The sequence below is a fragment of the Stegodyphus dumicola genome, chromosome 8 (genome assembly GCF_044657685.1).
Source record: "Stegodyphus dumicola isolate Sdum_Otavi_A_Nest chromosome 8, ASM4465768v1".
NCBI classification, from domain to species: domain Eukaryota; kingdom Metazoa; phylum Arthropoda; class Arachnida; order Araneae; family Eresidae; genus Stegodyphus; species Stegodyphus dumicola.
In genome coordinates, this window is record NC_140775.1 from 60,942,524 (window position 1) to 60,963,955 (window position 21,432).

Consider the following 21,432-nt stretch of genomic DNA (forward strand, 5'->3'; position numbering starts at 1 on the left):
TATTTGGTAAAAGTTGACATTCTCCAATTTCGGTCTTTCACGGTAACATATATACTTTTCCAAATTTCATAGCTGCGGTAAGATAGCTTTTCCGCAATGCGGAATTAGGGTTGCCAGATTTGGCGCGAAATCGCCTATTTGGCGATATTTCGCGACAAAATGGGTGATTTGTCATAGACGGAACGTGACATTCTAGAACACATTCTTAGCGATTTTCCTCAGAAATGTTTTTGAAGTAGGTTTTATACCCTGTCTGTACGCGCAGTAGGAGCATCTTCAATTCAGTAGTGTAATAGCATTGTCTTGAGTTCAGAATTCAGCTTGAGAGCGATCGACAGAGTTGAGAGCTGGACTTTAGTGCTTTGCCGTAAAGCTGTCTTCACATTATAATGCTGAAAGCTGTGTTGCTGATTGTGTCAGATTATTTATCCTAGTTTTTCGATGACTATAAACGTGTCTTTGGAATTCTCCTATGTAATACTAGGGAATAAATTTCGTTTTGCTTTTTAATCAAGTGTTATCATCGATTACTCCAAATCCTCGAACCCGTAGAACGTAACAATACAGATATATGTAAGATATAAGAAAATACGATAGCTGCTTTAAAAAAAAACTGTCGACGTCAAAATTAACGATTCCGTATTTGGTGCTCTTCCCCTAAATTCATCTCTTCTCCCAAATTCGAGATCCTTCTAAACAACCTCAAATTAACCAATCCTAGCTAGTCTCTACAATTACATCAGACTTAGTATAAATACCTCTGACGAATTAACTACGTCATTCTTCCATTCCTTTTCCTAAGTGCTGCTGTGTCATCCTCTCGCCGCTTTGCTTCTCGACTGTTTATGTCATTTCTTTTTAAAAAACAATGTTTATAGACATTTGTCATATTTAATTATGAATTTTGCTGCTCTGTCTGTAAGTTTAAGAATTTTGAATTATTTGAAAAATGAATGAATGAATTTTGAAAAACTGTTGCAGAAATGTTTTGAAAATTATATACAAAATATGTAATGTTTAAAATACTGAGCATAGTGATGATGAATATAAAAATACTAAAAAGAAAATAAATGCATGTAAGGAAAGAGTATGAGGAGGGAGTGCTGGTGCAAAACAGAGGCCCTGTTTTTACCTCTGTTATTTGTTCCTTTACCCTCCTCATATCAGAAGATATAAACTTTGAAGGCCCCCACCTTATAATTTTTTCATATAATTATTATTTTTATATAAATGGAATGTTTTAACTCTTTTAATAAGTGAAATGTATAGTGCAGTTCAAAAGGGCAGTTTTATGGAAAAAAAATATTTTAAGGTGAAAATTTTCTTGAATTTAGCTTTATGGGCGGATTGATATGCCTTAAACAAGTATAATTAAAAAAAAAAAAGATTTTAAGGTGACATTTTCTTTGAATTTAACTTCATGGATAGATTGATATGCCTTACACCGGTATAATTTCAACAATTAAATAAAATTTCATACAATACATTTTCTCCTAAAATTTCACACTTTTAAGATAGTAAGTTAGGAAATTTATATGTATTGTTGCGTGCGTACGGGTTCGTTATGAAATGAATGCACAAGTCCGATGAAAAATGAACAAAAAAAAAATTTATTATTATCACAACAAAAATGCTTAAATTTTCTCAAATTATCATGCAGTATTACAATATCTCACAGTAGTTATCTTTTAACTACTCAAATGTCCAATAGAACGCAATTAAAAACAGCTAAAGAACGCTAATCCGCGAATTCGCTACAATCAACAAGAGCAGTTTTCTAAACAACAACAAACTAAGCAACTACTACAAACTGAGATGTTTTCCTCCTTTTATAAGATTTTAAAATCACGCGCTAGAATTTTCCAGTACTTTCTCGAAATCAAAAAGAGATATTTATTTATTTAATGCACGCGCTCTTGTAATTTCAATTTTACGGCTTAGCTTTCTTTTAATATTCGTCACGCGCTGCACTGCGCGAGAAATAAAATCATTTAATTTGTAATTGAACTAACATTAGCTTTTTAAATACCAAATTCGTAACACTGCCCCCTTCCCAAGGACTGCACGTCCCGGGCAGTACAATCCCTGGACAGGAAGCTAAACTTACAACTGTGGCATAAATGCATTAATAAGCATTACATTACAATAATAAACAACATGAACAATAAATGCAATACATAAAAGAAATCAAATACACATTTAAAAACAAAATGGACCATGGTCTTATACTATTTACAATTATTTACATTATGTACTATGGCCATAGTAATTAGCTAACCTGTCGTAATGAACGACTTTAGGTTTAGAGTTCGGAGACTTACGAATCCGAACCACGACGTCATTCAGCCTGTTTAGGACTGTGTACGGCCCATCCCAAGGTGACTGTAATTTCGGACAAAGTCCTTTCCGTCGAGTCGGATTCCACAACCACACCTTGTCTCCTTCGTGGAATTGATGTTCAGTAGCTCTTGGTCGTATCGGGTCTTCATCTTCTCCGTCGCCAAGTTGACTCGCTCTCGTGCAAAATTGTGCATCACTTCAAACCGGGCCTGGAGATCTTGAATATATTCCTCAGACGATGAAGGAGCATCCGGAGGGCGGCCAAACAATAGATCACAAGGCAGACGAAGGTCACGACCGAAGAGCATCTGTGATAGAGAATAGCCGGTAGTCTCGTGGACAACACTGCGATAAGCCAGTAAAAAGAGTGGTAATTTCTTGTCCCAGTCCTGTTGGTTTCTGGAAACCACTAATGAGAGGTTATTAAGGATGGTTCGATTGAACCTCTCTACCATGCCGTCCGACTGGGGATGCAATGGCGTCGTTTGAGTTTTGTCAATGCCAAGTAGTTTGCATAGTTCTTTGATTACTGCCGAGGCAAAATTCCTTCCCTGATCGGAATGTAACTGAAGAGGCACTCCGAACCTGGAAATCCAGTGCTGTATCATTACCTCAGATACTGTGACTGCCTCTTGATCAGGAATAGGATAAGCTTCAGGCCACTTGGTGAAGTAATCAATGACAACGAGTATGTATTTGTTGCCATCAGCAGTTCGTGGCAGAGGTCCCAGGATGTCAAAGGCGATACGTTCAAAAGGCGCACCTACGTTGTAACGTTGCAGTCTGCCTCGGCTGCGTTTCCTCGGTCCTTTCCGACCTGCACAGGCATCGCAAGATCGGCACCACTTTTGCACGTCATTCTTTGCATTATTCCAGTAAAAGCGCTCACGAACTCTCTGTAAGGTCTTCATAATTCCAAAGTGACCTCCTGTAGGGCTGTTATGTAGTTCTTTGAGGACATCAGGAATCCGGGATCTTGGAAGTATCAGTTGCCATCGGAACGTCTTCCCATCATCCGACTCGAATTTCCGGTATAAGACGCCGTTTCGAATGTGAAGTGAATCCCAGAGTGCCCAGTATTGTTTTGTTGTAGGACTACAGATAGAAATGTCCTGCCATGTAGGTTTTCTGTTTGATGACTCTATTAAATCAAGTATGGGTTTAATGTCGCGGTCTTCCAGCTGATCTTTCCTGACTTCATCATCACTCCACGGGTCTCGAGCAGCCGATGTTGATGTTGTAATTTGTCTTGCGACCGGAGTCAGCAGCTCGTATTTCGCTTCCACCCTGGAACAATATCGGCAGCTTTCTTGGCAAGGTCTTCTAGACAGGGCGTCGGCGTTTCCGTGTGATGATCCCTTACGATGACGGATAGTGATGTCATATTCTTGGAGTCTCTGTATCCACCTGGCTATTTGACCCGCAGGATTTTTGAAATTTAAAAGCCAGGCCAATGAGGCATGGTCCGTGCGGAGGAGGAATTTTCTCCCGTATAGATAATGATGGAAATGTTCTACAGCTTTGACTATGGCGAGCAACTCTTTCCTTGTGACACAGTAATTCCTCTCCGGTTTAGACAGGCACTTGCTCCAGTAAGCTACTACACGTTCTTGGCCGTCTATTTCTTGGGACAAAACAGCACCGACACTTTCATTGCTCGCGTCGGTGTCGAGAATAAATGGTCTGTCGAGCTGAGGATACGTCAGGATTGGAGCAGATGTTAAAGCTTCCTTTAAGTTGTTAAATGCATCCTCGCATTCCTTTGTCCACAAGAATCTTTGCTTGCTCTCTGTCAGCTTGTGAAGTGGTCTTGCGATGGAAGAAAAGTTCTTCACGAATCTCCTATAGTAGGTGCAAAGCCCTAGGAAGCTTCTCAGCTGATGGACATTTTCGGGACGCGTCCAGGATTTAACCGCTGATACCTTTTCAGGATCCGTGCGCACACCTTCTGCAGAGATGACATGTCCCAGGTAAGTCACTTCCTTTCGAAACAATTTGCATTTAGCGGGAGTCAGCTTCAGATTGGCCTCTTTCAGTTTCTGAAGCACCTTTCTAAGATTTTCTAGATGCTCTTCAAAACTCTTTCCGACGATGATGATATCGTCCAGGTATATCAGACAGGCTTCGTAGGAAAGGCCTTTCAAAACAGTCTCCATAAGACGTTCGAATGTTGCCGGCGCATTACACAGTCCAAACGGCATCACTTTGAACTGCCAAAGTCCTTGTCCCGTAGTAAATGCCGTCTTTTCTCGGTCTTCAGGATGGATTTCTACCTGCCAATACCCACTCTTTAAATCAATTGTTGAGAACCACTTGCTTCCAGAAAGAGTGTCTAGAATGTCATCAATTCTAGGAAGAGGGTAACTGTCTTTCTTCGTAACCTCATTCAACCGGCGATAGTCAACGCAAAATCTTGTTGAGCCGTCTTTCTTTCTGACGAGAACGATGGGAGATGCCCATGGACTCGCTGAAGGCTCGATGACATCGCCTTCTTCCATATCTTTTAACAGTGTTCGCACCTCTTCCTGTTTAGCAAACGGTAGACGTCTTGGATATTGCTTGATTGGGGGATGATCGCCAGTATCTATTCTATGTTGTGTCAAACTAGTTCGACCCACGTCAGAAGACGAGCGGGAGAAAACAACTTGAAGATCTTTAATGACGCGATCGGCAGCATTTTTCTCTTTATCGTTTAATTGTGCATTCTGCAATAACTCCGATGTAATGCTCTCTGAGGACACGGATTCTGGGATGTTACTCTTTCTTTCAACGCTGGTTACTGGAGTACATGTTGCAACCACTTCACCTTTCTTAATAACTCTCGACTTTTCAGTTACATTGGCGACTCTCACCGGGATAACCGTTCTGGATAGGTCGACGAGTGTTGAGGCTACTGATACTCCTTTTGGGATATTACAGTTATTGGGATATTCTATGATGCCGTAGCGGAAATTTCTATTTTCGGCTATGGATCCAGGAAGTAAAATTTCTGTTCTTGCCGGTGTTGTAATATAGTCTTGTGCTATGATTTTATGGACAGATTTAACTTCTTCATCATTAACGAGAAATAATGCTATGTCCTCAGATGTAGAATGCAATTCGTTATTTTTAAAATCCAAGGAAAAATTGTATTTCCTTAGAAAGTCCAATCCGAGTATGCAAGAATCAGTGATCTCTGCTACATATGCCGTGTGATGGTAAGCGGCACTTCCATGTGATGTTAACATTTACTTTTCCGTCGATGTCGATCTTCTCACCGGACACAGTCTGGAGGGTAACGCAGGGCGGCGTCCAGATAAGTTTGTTTCCTAGTTGTTGAGCCAAATCTTTTCGGATGATGGTGACGTTGGCTCCTGTATCTATAGTCATATTGCACGGAACTCCATTAATATGTCCTATTATGAAAAGTCCATTACTGCCGCCTCTCACTGCAGAAATCTGAAGCGCTTTAAACGGGGGCTTTTCATTATCTGGCAACCTCCGCCCCGCGAGATGGCCACTAATTAGTTTCCCTGCTGCTTGTTAGAAGCGGTCTTAACATCAGTACCCTGGGGTGTTTTGCAGTTTCGTCGTATGTGTCCTTCAGCACCGCAGTTCCAGCACTTAACGGTCGGTTTCTTCTCACCAATATTCCGTCTCAAGGCGTTCAGTTGTCTAGTTAAATCGTCAAGTCGAGCGGTGACTTGATCCCCTGGCTCCTGGACTTGAGCAGCTCTGACTGGGTGGCGGTCTCGACGAGTGGCTTGCTGGGCTGCTTCAAATTTCATGGCGTACACTAGAGCACTTTTTAAATCTTTTACATCCGCCATTCGTAGAGCTTTCTGTATTTCAGTATCTCGGATGCCGTCGATAAAGTATTGCAAGGACAGGATTTCCCTTGTTTCTGTCGGGCATTCCGAAAAGGCGAGATGGGACAGCCTTTCAACATCCGCGGCGAGCTCCTGAAGTGTTTCGGTAGGCTTCTGTTGACGAGATTTTAATTGGAGCCTGCTGTAGTCTTTTAAACACTTCTCCCCAAAGCGCAACTCCAAGGCGCCGGACAGAGCTTCGAAATCTAACCTTTTGTTTTCGGGAAGAGTCTGAAGGATATCCGCTGCGTCGGCTCTTAGAGAAGCGGCGAGATGACAGGCCTTAGCTTGGGAATCCCATCCATTCGCATCCGCCACGATAGAAAATTGTGTCTTATACACCTGCCAGGAGGTCTTCCCATCATATGTGGATAGCTTCAGAGGTGGACGAGCAGGCATTGGTAAGAATTTAAAATCATCACTCCTGCTCCCTGCCGACGCTACGAATTTCTTTAAAGTATCCATTTCTTTGGCAACTGCAGAAACTCTCTCATCAATTTGTTGTTCGATTTGGTGTTGGACGGCACAAACTCTTCCTTCAATTCGTTCCTCCACAGCAGAAACTCTCCCTTCTATATGTTCTTTTACAGAAGAAACTTTTTCTTCTATTTCTTCTTTCACCGAAGAAACTCTTTCTTCAATATGATCTTTTACGGAAGAAACCTTTTCTTCAATATGTCCAACTTTATTTTCAACTGCTTCAATTCTGCCTTCCATAGCTTCAAATTTATTTTCTATTATGCAAGTAATTTCTCTTTTCATTTCTTCTTGACCAGCTTGAACGGCTTTCATTTCGTCCTTAACGGATTCCTGGCCCAATTTCATTTCTTCCTTAACGGATTCCTGACCCAATTTCATTTCCTCTTTAATTTCTTCTTTAAATGAGGCAAAGGCTGATATTAACTGCCTTAATTGCTCTTCCATCGCTCTTGTTATTGGCATTCAAATCCCACTCCTGACACCAAAAATTGTTGCGTGCGTACGGGTTCGTTATGAAATGAATGCACAAGTCCGATGAAAAATGAACAAAAAAAAAATTTATTATTATCACAACAAAAATGCTTAAATTTTCTCAAATTATCATGCAGTATTACAATATCTCACAGTAGTTATCTTTTAACTACTCAAATGTCCAATAGAACGCAATTAAAAACAGCTAAAGAACGCTAATCCGCGAATTCGCTACAATCAACAAGAGCAGTTTTCTAAACAACAACAAACTAAGCAACTACTACAAACTGAGATGTTTTCCTCCTTTTATAAGATTTTAAAATCACGCGCTAGAATTTTCCAGTACTTTCTCGAAATCAAAAAGAGATATTTATTTATTTAATGCACGCGCTCTTGTAATTTCAATTTTACGGCTTAGCTTTCTTTTAATATTCGTCACGCGCTGCACTGCGCGAGAAATAAAATCATTTAATTTGTAATTGAACTAACATTAGCTTTTTAAATACCAAATTCGTAACAGTATATTGATGAAACTATTTTTAAGTAATGCATATAAAATCAGGTCAGAAGAACTGCTACTTCTGAAAAGTACTTATACTTTTGCTAGGTGCTCCTTTTAATGATTTTTTACAAACAATGTATGAAAGGATGGTAACTTATAAAATAATTAATGCAGTAGTTAAACGCTAGTTGAAACAAGACCTTCATGTCATATTCAACTGTTCCCTAATAACGGATTTAAAATTGCAGTACAGATATCATTATATTTAAGGAGACTGAAACAAGTACTCTTCCTTCTCAGGAATAATAATATACTTAATTATTTTTGGAATTTTTAATACATTTCTAATTCCTTTCATAGGCTTTGCTTTGAGCTTGCATATAGCTGTAACCTCTTTGTTATACACTTCTTTACTTCTTTCTCATCCCCTTCCTTTCCTAGGAGATCATCTTCTGGACTACTGCTCTACTGCTCATGAGCCCATAATAACCTTTATTCACAGACAAAGTAATATACCCCTGCTACTCTGAGATAACATATCCAACCACGTGCACGAAATAACTTACTGCTAAACAAGAAAGAAAGCCACATTTATTAGCTTGAAATGCAATAAATATCTGAAATAAGTCTTCTCATTGGAAATCATAGCTAAATAGCAAATTTATTAAGTTATACCACAATTAAGACTTGAATTCAAATGTTTTCAAAGAAAAATATCGATTATTTAAACATTTCATGCAGTCGCAAAAAATCAGATATATCAAAAGCTACTCAAAGGAGCAGCTCCAAGACATGCTCCTTTAAATACTAATTGTAAGATGTATATTCAATAAGAAAATTTCTGAAAATTAGAAAATCTTTTTCTATAAAAAGAATTTCAGAGCTATGAGATAAATTTGTAGTGTGGTGTATTTAATTATGGCAAAGCACACGAGGGCTATCTGCCTAAGGGGAGGGATGCCTTCGTAGAGAACTTTCTAAGGGAAACTGGCTCGTATACACGTTACACGTAGGGAAGACCTCGAAAATGCCCATGCAGGCAGCCCGTTCGCGGGATTCGAGCCTCGGACCGAGCTACCAGTGTTCAGCGACTTTACCGCTCGGCCGCTGCCGGGCCGGTAACTTTGTTAAATATAAGATGTAACATTATATATGGTTATTGAAGATTACTCATTTTAGTTAGAGAAACATAAATTATGTTTTAAAAACTAAATAAATAAACGCACTAATTCCTCGAGCGATTCTAAGAACTTCCCGAATACACTACTAATCAAAATTAAGATTTTTCAACCATAAGCAAAGAGAGAAACGACAATCAGAATTCGCTGCTTTAAAGGATTAATTGTTGCTTAGTGTGTAAAACACTACTCATTATAAAATTAACAGCTGGTTTCACGAAAATGTTTGTAAGGTTTATGCTAAGATTTTCACAGTTATCTTTAGTTAAAGCTACTTTCCTTTCCTCCTAATTTCAGATTACAATTTCCTACAAGAATGTGTTTTTAGAATCGCGGTTAATGCAAATGAGTAAGAGCGGTATTTAAGTCGAAGTTCCACTGACTTTGTTAGAGAAGAAGAGATTCTAACTAGCTCGCGTTTGCCTTTTGGCTACACTCTCTCTATGCTATTATTACATTCGACCGTATTTCAGGCAGTTGATAGCTTCGCCAGTCTAGTTGATATTTAGGGGCCAACTACTTAGAATTTTGATAGCTTCGGCTATACATTTTTGGCTAAGCAATAGTTTTGTTTCTTATTACTCCGAGTTGAATCCCAAGTGGAGGCTATGCTGTACGCTCTGAGAAAGGAGTCAACTGTTCAATTCTTATTTTGAGAAATAATGGGTAATTAACAGTTCTTGAGTTATACGTATCTCTTTCTGAACTGAAGCGAATGTTCTCTTACTTGTTCACTAGGTTCCTATACATTTATCTGTTAGATAACATGTTGGAACCCGACATGTTAATTACCAGTATCTCAGCAAAATTTGTGCATGAGGTTACGTAACTTATGATGCGTCATATACCGAAACAGCAAAGTTTTACTGTAGGGAGATCTATAAATATAATAATTAGTTTACAGAATGCACCCATCCGTAATGTTAAAAGAAACTGTTTTATAAAATGTCTAATTCTAGATTCAGAAACGTTTTAATCACTATTTAAGGAATATCTGTTATTCCCACTTTTGTACACTTGTTACCTCTGTTTTATACACTCTGCTCATAAATTTGTACTGATTTTAATTTTTAAATTTCTCAAAATTATCTCACAGAATTCCATATATACTTCTTCTTTTCTGGCAGAATAAGCACGCTGATTAAATAATATCCCTTAATGCTTTTCATTTCCCTTAATATTTTTCCTGTTCCAAATTTCCCAACTTCACAGACTTCTTGCGAACAATATTAAGTTTAATTTCCTTAGTTTCAAAGTTCAAGACAGACTATTTCTCCACACTTCTGTCTAAACCATTAAATTGAACAGCAAATGGAGTCATTCTCCTGAGAAAAATCTTTGCTTTTAATGTCAGTAAAGTATTCATATTTTTGGTTCTTAAAAACTTACATTCCTTAAAAATCTACTAAAATAAAAAATTCAAATCTTTATGCATGTTCCAAAATATTCTTCAATGATTTTCAGAAAATGCCTGAATAAATATAGATCGTTATAATATATTTAAGCTCCTTTCTCCTGTACGAAGTGTTTGCGTTTTATGACTGAATAATATGAGTATTATCGTAACTCCTATTGAGTGAACTGATGCATTTCTTTACAAAATGCTGGACAGTATAAGTCGAGAGTATAAGAAAAGTGATATTCCTAAATATAATTTTTCTTAAAAATGTCCGTTTATTTTGTCGAATAGAAAGTATATTTATTGTAATTCTTAAAGACGACTGGCTTGTTGATTTCATTTTCCATTGCAACATTATAATTCGTATTTTCCAATCCCTCTGTATTTTCTTAACCAAAATAGATTATTTTATATATTTCCTTAATTAAAAGAATGTTCCTATTTTATACTTCAAATAAATGAATTATTCATTTAATTCCTTGCGCATTTTTTAATTTATAAAAAAAAACAGATTAATTAATAATTGCATGAATTCAGTGTAGTAGAAACAAATATTATTAATACTGTGTTTATTATATTCACCAAAAAGACAACAGGAAACCGATCAAACTTTGAAACTTATCCAAAATTAAAGATCTTCACTCCGTTCAACGTAAGCCCATTCTGCATATATGCATCGATACCAAACTTTAAGTATGATTATAAAGCTTCTGAGAAATATTTTAATTAAAATGTGTCTAGCACCTTCAGCGATGGAAACTGAATTTCTCGAACGTAATTGAAATAGAAACGTTCCACCTTTCTTAACACTGGGATGTAAAATTTGTCTTAACCTGCCAGATTTGCTGAGCATGATAATGAGAAAACTTTGAGAGTTTCACTTTAGCTATTTAACTTTTCAGAACATGGAGATTTAAGCATCTTAATTGTCTTGAAGCTAATGTTTAGTTTTTGCTCAAAAGTTGCGGTAAAGCATTACATTGCTTGTTTGACTTAAAATGACATATTCTCAGTGCACTTTTGCACCCAATAAAAAAATTAACAAGCTTGTCCTTACTGCGCTTTCAGCTCTGCTTGACTGTTTTGTCTTGAGAAACTTGGGATAGTTCTAAGATCTGTTGCTTCAAATATCGCAACTATGAATCTAACACATCGTAATGATCAGAAATATTGAACTCGCAGAGGGCATGCAGGCTGATTTTTAGATTGCGTTAGACGTTATTCAATTAAAAGATTTTCAAGCAGAATTACAATTATTATTATTGTGTGAATGAAGCATAAATGAAGAAGGGTTTACTTTGAATGGGATGGATACCAAATTATATTAAGTCTTTAAAATGTGGAGTTATCCAGTTTCTTTTAAACAGCTATTATTATAATTAATTTCTTTTAAAGAAAATATGCACGAAGCATTAAAAACTAATTTAATTGTTCATGTAATACCGCTTCCATTAACTTGAATTAAATATTCTAAATCTACATTAAGTATGATAGGAGATTGATTAATTATACAGAATTATTATTGAGTAAATTACGTTATTAATGTTACTAAGGATTTTTTCTACATTATGCATTTCGTTATATATACGTTTACTTCATTACTTTGTCACGCACACGCATATATATATAGAGAGAGAGAGATAGATATATATACAATTATAAAATCCTTAATGGCTGTTTGAGTAATGAAGCAAACTTAGCTGTATTGATATTGTAGAAATACTGATGACGTAGAAAGTTAATCCATAATGAATAGCAACTTGGCAGCCGAGGCAGATCAAATATTCATCTTTATTTCAAAAAATATGTTGCGGCCACAAATGACTTAGCACAATACTTGTGCCAATTTCAAAACATTTCCATTTATGACAGCTTTGCTATAAGAAGAGAGCAGCAAGAAGCAGTCCAGCTGCGTCGAAACCAAGTGAATTCTATTCGGGATGAAATTTTAATTCAGAATCAGTTAAGTTCGATTCCCAATGCATTTGATTAGATAATTAATACTGCTGTAAAATTATCATCGACTCTTTGAGCTTTAGTTCCATTAAATCACCAGCGTTATGTAAGAGTCATATAACATGGATTAATCTCGAAACGACGCAGTACAGAATAAAGTAAAAAGGAATTACTCTTTTTATAATTCAGAGGAGCAACATTGAAATTGAAATTAAGCGTTAAGGGGCTATCGCTAATTTAAATCATAGTTTATATTTACATACATTTTGTCTTTCTAACATAAATATATATTCACCAACTTTTCATGCTTTACCGTATAACACTGAGTTAGTAGAAACTTCTGCATCTACGATTCCATAATACGAGTATCAAGATGTCACATTAATTCAAATTAAATCTAGAATTCCATAGATGTTTTCAGACAGAATGTGAGCAACTTAGCGATTAAGCCTGTGTTTTTGGATGGAACAAGATTCCTAACCATCTTTATAAACAAACTTAGCGTAGATTTCATCAAAGAGGATCTCATTCCGTTTCCTTTCGCATAGATGTTAAGTTTGACTTTCAGATTGGGTCATCCATTTCTGTAGAATTTTATCATTGGGTGTAATGTAATGAACTATCAGTTTAACAGTGTAGGTGATATAAATCAGGGAGCATGTGAATCTCGGTGCGTTCTCCTGGTGGTTTCATTTAACGACGAGGTCTGTATTTATAGCCTAGCTCAGGGGTTCCAAACAGGATCGGTTTTGATGAAGCGGATCTATGATGATCAAGGGGTCAATAGCCGAATATATGCTCGACTGATAGGCATAGTTAAGATCTCATTAATTACAAAATCTTTATTAATAAAACTGATAATTAATTGCTCATTGATCTCTAATTTTATTTCACAAAACTTGGAATACTGTTACTGTTGTTGATATTTGCAAAATTAAAAGTAACAGTAATACAAAAAATAATGAAATACAAATTTGGTTCAGGTAACAGTATTCCGCAATGCAGATAATATAAAATAACTATTGCAAGTGTTTTCTAAAAAACTCGAAGTTGCATCCAAACTTCTCTCGCGGTAACAAAAATAAGTTTAATAAGTTTACTTTCTTAAGAATTACTTTGTAAAATTACATAGGAGTGATTACAGTGGGAGTTAATTATTACCTTAGATGATTTCAAGTGTACATTCTCATGCATGCACAATATTCATGACAGAGAAATCTAATAACTTGAAAAATCATCATCGAAATACTTTTTGTACACAGAAGTATCACAATTGTATTGTTTCTTACGTATCATAAGCTTAAACATATTATGCAGTACTATAAGCTACGTTAGAGCACACGAATTACTTTTCAAAACTTGGTTACTTGAATCTTGCACTTTCAAAGAGATCATTCAACTTAATTTAATTACTGCTTCATTCAAAAAGGAAAACTTTGAAGATATTAATTAATAATGAATTATTTTAATTAGATGTTTAATTTTAACAAAATTTCAAAATTATAAAGATTTTGGGGACATTTCATACTTACGTTTACTGAATTCTTCGTATTGGCCTGTTTGAAGTAACATGTCTAAAACCTCTGGGCCGATATCTATAAATAAGGAAAAGGTTATCATTCTTGCATGCTATTCAAAGAAGAATGCTTTAACTTATGTTTTATTGCTATGTTATTTATGTTACAGTTTATTTCATGGATCAAAGGACATAGTGGTGATTTTGGTAATGATCAGGCAGATGACCTAGCCAAAGAAGCAGCTATTAATCAAGATGGTACTGAAATCATCATTCCTTGGCCTCGCTCAAATTCCAAGTACCAACTAAAACAACTTGCTTCAAAATCTTGGCAAGATTTGTGGAACAATGCTCCAGAGGGAAGACACACATATAACTTGATCTCCAGTGTACGCTTCGCATCTCTGAACTCGAATCCTTTACTAAATTACTTTATAACAGGAGATGGACCTTTCCCACATATTTCTACGCAAGAAATTCGGCAAATTCTGATATCTGTATATGTGGGAATTCCTGATCATTACACTTTCTCATGCCCCTTAACTGAGGATATTCACATAAAATCCCCAAGAACTGACCTTCTGGCATTCCAAAAGTTTTTAATTAAAGATAAACATCAATATCCAAGCAACGAGTCTCTTCCTACGGCCTAGATCTCTGTCAAGTGTAAGTCCACATACCGTTTAAACTTAGTGAAATTTTACATGCTGTAATTATGGACAAAATGGCTCCGCTCGTGATTTTTATAAACTACAATAAACCAATATATCTGAAATAACCCATGAACACCCACCTTTTTAGCATTACGTATTATAACAATTCATTTTAACATTGTTTTGCCAGTACTAATTATAATTATCTCATTATGTTTATTTGTTTATTAATTATGTTTATTTCCTATTTTTGTTGCATCAAATCAGATATTCAATTTATCTTGTGAATCTCAAATTGTATTCCGACTATTTTGTAATCTATTTATGCCCTACACCATTATTTTTAATAAATACTGGATGCGGGGCGTACTGTGGAACTGCACGATGTACCATAATAGGCAAACTCTAGACGTTTTGAAAAGCTTCAGTCTATGCAAATTCTTATAAAACTTCCAATCAACCCCCCCGCCCTTTTTTTTCAAAGAGTTAGTATAGGAAGGCATTACCAGTTGACCTATGGTACATCGCTGGTGTCCCCCATACTTTTACCTTTATCTTTACCTTATGTTACAGTTTGTATTATAGTGTTTCTGCTATAGTATTTTAATTTATGTTTTAACTGGCTTTGCTACAAAAGTACAGCATTTATATTGAATGGATGTAAAATAACTTATGTACTTAATTTTTGTTTGCTCTTTCCAGACTCATTTATTTAACCAAGCAATTCAATAAATAGTGAGATTAGTAAATATAAATGCGAATAAAGTGTACAGAGTTTGAAAACTTGCCGAATCAAAACATCTCGCATTAGTCGACGGTCCATGGAAGCAACACGGCATACACTTATCTGAAGGCAGTATGAGGATCTCATTTGAAGTAGCAAGAGCTCCCTTAAATATGTGTTAATCATATTAGAGTAACGAACCCTAGAATCGACATTGGGCTCTAAGTGGACGTTCCTAATTCTCACAATGACGAGTACTACAGTATTCATCATTATTATATTTCGTTAGAGCACGAACAAATTTCATACTCTTAATATCATTATTTTTCCTTCCCTTAGACAAACGGTTCTCAACCTTTTGATTAACGCGTACCGCCTAAACAAAAGTTGAAAACCTTAAGTACCACCACTGCAAAGTGCTACTACCACCACCACCATTCTTGAACAAAGCTCAAATCGCATAGTGTTAGAGAAAATCTCATCCAGGATATTGGGGATTTAATTTTTGAATTTAATAGTTAAAAATACTTTGCTTCTTTGCGTACTACATTTTTCTTTTGCGTACCATCATTGGTATGCTTCCACCGGTTTTGAGAACTCTTACAGAGCAATATGATACGACTTGGTGTACGTTTCGGCAACAGAAATCGATGTATTTCAATAAAATGCTTAGACATGATAATTAAAGCAAACGATATTTACAGATTTTAGGCTTACTATTTATTCCAGTTTAATAAACTTCATTTAAAATTCGAAAAATTAATAACCTCCATTTAAAATTTGAAAATTTTATATGCAAGAACTTTTTTTTTAATTTTCCTTCAATCCAAGGTGCAGTGAAAACTTTTACAGTACAATTATTTTTATTTTTGAAAATTGTAAAAATATGTGTGCTTGACATTATGACATCTGGGGCGGGAGAAATCCGTAATCCAAATTATTTAAAAAAATGGATAATATGGATGTCACGTTATCAGGTTCAATGTTTCTTCTAACCTTCTTCGGAAACATACAATGACCTGACTAGAACAGAGAGCTTACTAAAGCTATGTTCACTAATTGTAGTAAGTAGACAGGATACAGACGAAGGGTATACAAAACCCTTTATTTTTTTCTTTATATACAATGACTTCCGTACTTCGGAATACAATGACCCTCCACTCGGGGTCTAACTTAAAAGATATCAAAATAAAACTAAACTCTAATTTAACTTTAGAATAAGATTGGCCTTATAATAACAGAAAGCGTATGTAGCACAGAGACTGTGAACACTACAATACGTTTAATTTATCAAGAGGATTAAAACCTCTGGCCTGGAAGGCAAAGTAGCAACTGCGTAACTTCTAAGGTAAGCGGCCTGCTTCGAACTCACGGCTTCCTCTCTTCTGCTTGGCAAAAAGGCCACACTTAAATACTTGGCGTTCGCCAGACAACTTTGCATAAACTCCTTCACGCTTATAATTCTGGCCGGAAGTAGAAAATAAGAAGTGATAGTAAAGATTTAAAATAAAATAAACGTTAGTAAAACTTAAGATCCTTACATACTTCCCGCCAGAGTTAATTAGTTTGAAACTGAGGTCTAAAACGACCTTGTTGAAAACTTTTAGCTCTAGAAACTAACGCGAGGCCAAACTTTTACAAACATAACTTAGCTAGAAACTAGAAAATTTTAAAAGAAAGAAATTTGTTACAATAGCAGCTCCCGGAATATACAACAATCTTTTTTCTTTTTCATCTGTACTGCATCAAAACAGGAGCTTTATTCAATTCTGGTTCCTTCCAGAGATCTGGAAGGAAAACTAGTTTAATGAAATGTTACAGAATGACATTGTAAATAACATATAGAATATACTTTTCTTAACATTCTTATTTCATTCATGACTATTTTAATTATCTCTCCCCGTGCTCTCTGACATGTGTTGTAAAAACACCAAACACGAATGTGTTTCTGTCTATGTGTTCAACACTTCCTCCTACAATCAAAACACTAACGTGTTAAAATTCAACATACGAGACCTCTTAACACACCCTAATTTCAACTCTAGACCCTGAGGTACTATTCTGAAAGTGGCTAACTCTAAAGTGTAGCGTCAGAGAGCCTAACTACATCATTCAACCTTTAACACATATTCACCATGATTTAATCTTTACAGTCACACGAATAACAAATTTTTTAACATTACTTTCACTTTTACCATATCACGTTATTTCTAAACATTCAAAATAACAGTTCACATGTATACAAGAACATATCAAGATGCCGTTAATTTTCCACATTTGAAAACATACATTAGTAGTACATTGTTAACTTCTATTCTTTTCAAAGCAAGTGTCAATTCTTTCTACATTGAAATAATACTACATTTCAAAAAGTCTTTCAGACTAAAACTTCTTTCTTGTTAGAATGTTTTAAATAAAATTTATACAATAACTTTTTACAATATTTAAGTCTTTATACAACGCTATTATACATCAACTTTAGTTTTACGCGCGAGTAATTGAAAAACATAATAAGAAAATCGGTCACAACTCATTTCTCGCCCTTTTGGCGATAAAGGTAGACCTCGCATGAGGTAAAACTTCTTCAAATCTGCCACTTGCAGTAAGAATGAAAGATTAACTTAAGTTTGTAAAGTAACACAAAATTTTACTTATCTTTGTAATATTCAGACATCCTTTTCTGGGCCCAGTCTTTAAAGGTGCTGCAAACCGTAGCTTGGTTGATCCTCCTTCTTGTACGGGCTCGCCCTTCAGTGCTTTCCTCTGGAAGCTTCCGTTTTTCACCACTACGGCCACCCTTGAACATCTTCCTTCTGTCCTCTGCTTGTGGTCTTGGCCGTTTGAAGGCAGCTGGTCTTGGTGGAACCGGGAAACTTCTGTCGTGATCCTGCTTGGACCTCGTTGTTGGCCGTTCAAATTTTTCTTGTACTTTTTCCTCCGCCGCTGATGGCCCTTCCGCAGTTCGGCGACTTTTGCTGCGGAGAGTTCTGTCGGATGAGTCAATCTTCCGTTTCACAGCCGGGTTATAGTTGCCGTCCTTTCTCCCGGTCTTTTCCACATACGTCGTCCTTCTCCCTTCTTCATTCTGGGGGTGTTCGTGAACTCTGTTTTTTGGACGGTAGAACGGCTTCTTTTTCTTTGTACCTTCAATTTTTCCGCGGGGCAATTTTCTTTTCACTTGCTTCTGTCTCTCATTGGCTTGCCCTTGTACTTGTCGTTTTCCCACCTCTGGAACTTGTACCTGCGGTGTCTGCCGTACCGGATCCTGCAAAAGATCTGAAAAGATTTGCATTTTATTACGGTCATAGAATGGTTTTATCTGGTCAATGTTTGCGGAACAGGTTTCGCCATTTCTTGCCTTTAATACTACAACAGCGTGAGTTATTTTTTCTATAACATATGGTCCTTCAAAGCGTGGGAAAAATTTGGCAGTTTTATCTTCTGGTGCTGAAGAAAGTGAATGCTTAATTTTTAGTACTTCATCCCCTACTTTATAAGTTACTCCCCGTCGTTTCAAATCATAATAGAGCTTCTGTTTTCTTTGTGCTACTTCCGTATTCTTCTTTGCTTCCTTAATTAGTTTTTCTATATCACCCATTTTAAATTCTGGGGCTCTTTGTTGCACATAAAATAGTTTATCTAACGGTGTTATAATCTTTCTGCCTAGAAATAACTCAGCAGGAGTTTTTCCCGTTGTATCATGTTTTGCGGTCCTAAGGGCGAAAGCAAATTCATTGACATAGTTATCCCAGCTTTTATGAAAATTTTTAACATAACTACGGATAATTTTCACTATATTTCTGTTGACCCGTTCCGCTATATTTGATTGCGGCCGATACGGGACCATTTTTAAATGACGTATGCCCAGTTTTTGGCACATGTCTTCAAATATATTACTTACAAATTGAGGACCATTATCCGATATAACTTTTAGGGGCGCCCCGTATTTTAAAATATATTTATTTAAAATAGAATCGGTAACTAATTTCGCGGAGGCTCGTTTTAAGGGAACAATTTCGGTCCATTTACTAAAATGATCAACTATAACAAGGAGATAGCGACTTTTGTTTAACTGACTTTTTGGGAAAGGGCCCAATAAATCGATACCGATTATTTCATTTGGAAATTCGGATTTAATACTATTTAGAAACCCGGCCGGGCGGAAATTAATATAATTAACGGCTTGACATGTTGGGCAGGACTGGACATACGCCCTTGTTAACTTTTGCAGTTCAGGAAAGTAGACTGCCTCGCGTACGCGTTGAGTAGTTTTTCGAATACCAGCATGAGAAGCTAAAGGGCTGTCATGGAGCTCTTGCAGGATATTTAATCTAAGACTAGCTGGGATAACAGGTCGAAATTCGTTGTTGGAATTCGTAGTTTTTGTATAAAATAATAGACCATCTATTAGTTCGTAATGGGCCGCCCTATTTCTTATCGCCACAATATCTTGGTGGCTAAAATTTTCAGGATCCTTCAAATACTCATAAATACTTCCAAACTCAGGATCCTTACCCAGTTCGGTTATTACAGTTTCTCGGGAATTTATTGTACACGCTGTCAGCATTGCAACTTTTACGGTATTACCCTGTTCGTCTAATTTAATTCGTGACAGGGCATCTGCTACGATATTTTCCTTTCCGGGGGTATGCTTGATTACCAGATTATATTCTTGCAGCTTGAGTGCCCATCTTATTAACCTTGGGGATAAATTTTTTCCAGAGTACAATCTAGTTACCGCCGCATGATCAGAATATACTGTTATCGGCGCCTTTCCAAAATAGACTCGGAACTTTTGCACTGCTAACAGAACTGCAAGTGCCTCTCTCTCGGTCGCGGAATAGTTTCTTTGTGTTTGATTTAAAGTTCGGCTAAAAAATGCTACTGGCTGCTGATTTTGCGAAAGTACCGCTCCTACCGCATAATCCGAAGCATCCGCTGAAATTTCTAAATTTTCATCCTTTTCAGGAAATTTCAACACAGGGGCTTGCGTTAATGCTTGTTTTAATTTTTCGAAAGCACTATTGGCTTCGGCCGTCCACGAGAATCTTGCCTTTTTCCTTTTTAATTTTAACAATGGCTCAGCGATAGCCGCAAAATCTTTTATAAAGGACCTATAATATGAACAAAGTCCTAGAAAAGAAGAGAGCTTCTTTGCCGTGTTTGGAGTCGGATACTTTTGTACAGCGATTATTTTTGATTCATCTGTCTCGATCCCTTTTTGCGATATTTTGTAACCTAAATATTTTAATTCAGGCGCTGCAAATTTGCATTTTTCGACATTAACTTTTAGACCGGCCTCATTTAATAAAGAAAACACCTGTCTTAAATCCTGTACATGTTGGTCTAGATTATCACTAGTAATAATGATATCGTCTAAATAGATAAATGTGGACTTTCCGAGAACAGGTCTTAACACAATGTCCATGCATCGCTGAAATGTTGCTGGGGCGCCTGAAAGGCCAAACGGCATTCGCAAAAATGCATAAGTGCCAGACTTGGTTATAAAAGCAGTCTTAGGCACGTCCTCAGGCCTGATCCCTATTTGAAAATAACCATTCGTTAAGTCTAAAGTTGTCATAAATTTGGTTGATTTTATGTTCCTTAAAATTTCTTCTATAATCGGTAACGGATATACCGGATATTTCGTTATGGAATTTAATTTACGGTAATCAATAGCGAATCTCCACCTTTTTGGATGCTCCAAAGGATAATCATTATTTTTCTTACATAAAACCACCGGACTAGCATAACTACTTGAGATAGGCGTTACGATCTTTTTACGTAGCATATCGGTAATATGCCATTCTATAATTTTTTCCTTATTCTTATCATACCGGTATGGTTTTTGACGAACCGGCAATGCATCTCCGGTGTCAATACTATGGTTAGTAACCTGGTAAATCCTGGAATATCACTAAATAAGGAAGCAAATTCACTTACCACTTGTCGGATTCTATCTTGCTCGTCATTAGGCAGGTGGTCGAGATTTACCCTTGGCGGTTCAACCTTTTCTACACGCACTGGTTTCATCGTCAGTTTAAGAGACGCTTCATTAAAATCCAGTGTAGCTTGTGCGTCTGAAAGAAAGTCTATTCCTAGTATTAAGTGTGCTTGCAAATTCTTTACTATAAAAAACATCACCTTTACTTGTTCGTCCTTGATACGGATGTACAAAGGTACTTTACCTACGCACTTACATTGTTCTCCTTGCGCCGCTAATACTGTTGTATTATCCGCATTATATATGCGGTATTTGCGAAAATACTTTCTAAAAAAGACTTCTGCCACACAGGAACACTGCGCGCCGGTATCCAGGAGTGCGGTGGCCGGGATATTATTTACCAAGACTTCAATCTTCGGAA

The 21,432-nt window shown here is 36.6% G+C and overlaps 1 protein-coding gene across 1 annotated transcript in view; it reads right to left on the bottom strand.

Moving 5' to 3' along the window:
* The window catches only part of LOC118182290 (hatching enzyme 1.2-like), a 47,886-nt gene that overhangs the window by 17,395 nt on the left and 9,059 nt on the right, over positions 1-21,432 (bottom strand). Inside the window, exon 3 of the mRNA XM_085822940.1 lies at positions 13,707-13,769. Coding sequence (XP_085679066.1) covers positions 13,707-13,769 — 63 coding nt within the window. The remainder of the gene's footprint in view (positions 1-13,706; positions 13,770-21,432) is intronic.